At 41.2% G+C, this 1,927-nt stretch overlaps 1 gene segment (V, D, J or C); it reads right to left on the reverse strand.

Moving 5' to 3' along the window:
- Positions 1-272: 272 nt before the first annotated feature.
- Positions 273-761, reverse strand: LOC136694950 (probable non-functional immunoglobulin kappa variable 6D-41). The segment is given in 2 exon segments: positions 273-610; positions 713-761. Coding segments are annotated over 2 exon segments (387 nt in total).
- Between the last annotated feature and the right edge of the window lie 1,166 nt (positions 762-1,927).

Genomic DNA, 1,927 nt, shown 5'->3' on the forward strand with positions numbered 1-1,927 from the left:
GAAAGTGAACTGGAACTCTGAGAGGAAGCACACGTTAGAAATAAAAAAAAAACACTGTGCTTTATCTTACATTTTATAACCTGACTTCTTTAAGCAGGTCTGGACTACTCTTCTCAGCTGTGGTCATCTCTACACTGTCCAGCACTTCATGGACAACAGGAGCTACAACAAGTATCAGTTTCTACTGAACGACCAGCGGGGGGCGACTTCACTGAACTGATGATGTTTGAGTTGTGCAGCTGGAGTGAAGGAGGTTTTTGTACGGCTCTGTTTCACTGTGGCAACACATTCTTGCTGTTGATATAATGGAAACTCTGACAGTAATAATCTCCTGCATCTTCAGTCTGGACTCCACTGATGGTCAGAGTGAAGTCAGTTTCAGATCCACTGCCACTGAAATGAACTGGAAAACCAGACTGGAGCTGATTCGCATATTTAATCAGGAGTTTAGGAGCTTCTCCAGGTTTCTGCTGATACCAGTGTAAGTAGTGACCATTTGAGCTGTGATAGTACACTGCCTGACTGAACCTACAGCTGATAGTGACTGTATCTCCTGGAAGAACAGATTTCACTGCAGGAGTCTGAGTCACAGTCACCTGACCAGCAGACTCTGGAAAAGAATAGGACCATATAAGTTTGAACATAAAAACAATAAAATAACAATATATTAGTGATATTACTCTTTAAAAACAAATCTGAAACAGAGTCTGACCTGTAGTCCAGAAGATCAGGGTCCAGATGAAGATGGGGATTAAAGTCATGGCTGCTGTGGGTGAAGAAGTTTCTGGATCAGCTCTCAGTGATGAAGTGTTAAACTCAGGACTATAAACACTCCCAGAGCACTGAAGCATGGAGCACTCAGAGAAGCGTGTCCTCTGTCGATGCAAAACACCTTCAGAACAGAACTTCACCAGAAATCTCACTTCTCTTAATCATCCTTCATTTATTATAAACCCTGATCAGCCAAACATTAAAAATGACCTGCTTGTTTCTACACTCTTTTACCTGCAGCACTGCTGTGTCTGATCCACTCATACCAGCACAACACACATTAAGACATCATCACCACATCAGTGTCACTGCAGCTGAGAATGATCCACCACCCAAATCATATCTGACATTTTGGGTCTTGACCATTGAAGAACAGAATGAAATGGGGCAAACAGCACATAGAGAGCAACAGATGGACTACAGTCTGTAACTGTGGATCTACCAAGTGCATGTGTGCAGTCAGTGGAGCTGTTAGAATTGACAATGAAGGCAGGAACATAGAGGTGGCTTTAATGTTATGGCTGATTGAAGTATTATTCACAAGATCATAAATCAGTGATTCCTGACTTTACTCAGTAATCACTCCTCAAACTGCTCACATGTCTCTCTCCTCCTGGCAAGTGCACAGAAATTTTTGGGGGCAAATTTTAAACCAAAAAAAGTGCACCCATCACCAAAATTACTCATAAAATTAAAAAATATGTAGTATATTTAAAAAATGTATGCATTTTTGTTAACACAATCAATACACATTTAATCATTCATTATCTGTAACCCTTATCCTTCTCAGGGTCGCGGTAGGTCCAGAGCCTACCTGGAATCATTCCACACACACACACACACACACACACACAGCTGTGGACAGTTTCACACACTCACCCAGTCACTCACACCTTTGGACAGTTTCACACACTCACCCAGTCACTCACACACTCACACCTGTGGACAGTTTCACACACTCACCCAGTCACTCACACACACACAGAGCTGTGGACAGTTTCACACAGCCACTTCAGCACACAGTGCAGTTAAGGCCATAAAATTTATATTATTCTCTTATATATACACTTTTGTGTTTATTCTATTTTAGTCCTTTATCAGTGCTAAGTTTCTAACTCCAATGATGCTGAACTAAATGTAACTAAAAACATTTAAA

This window comes from Hoplias malabaricus, chromosome 4 (genome assembly GCF_029633855.1).
Source record: "Hoplias malabaricus isolate fHopMal1 chromosome 4, fHopMal1.hap1, whole genome shotgun sequence".
Classification (NCBI taxonomy): Eukaryota; Metazoa; Chordata; class Actinopteri; order Characiformes; family Erythrinidae; genus Hoplias; species Hoplias malabaricus.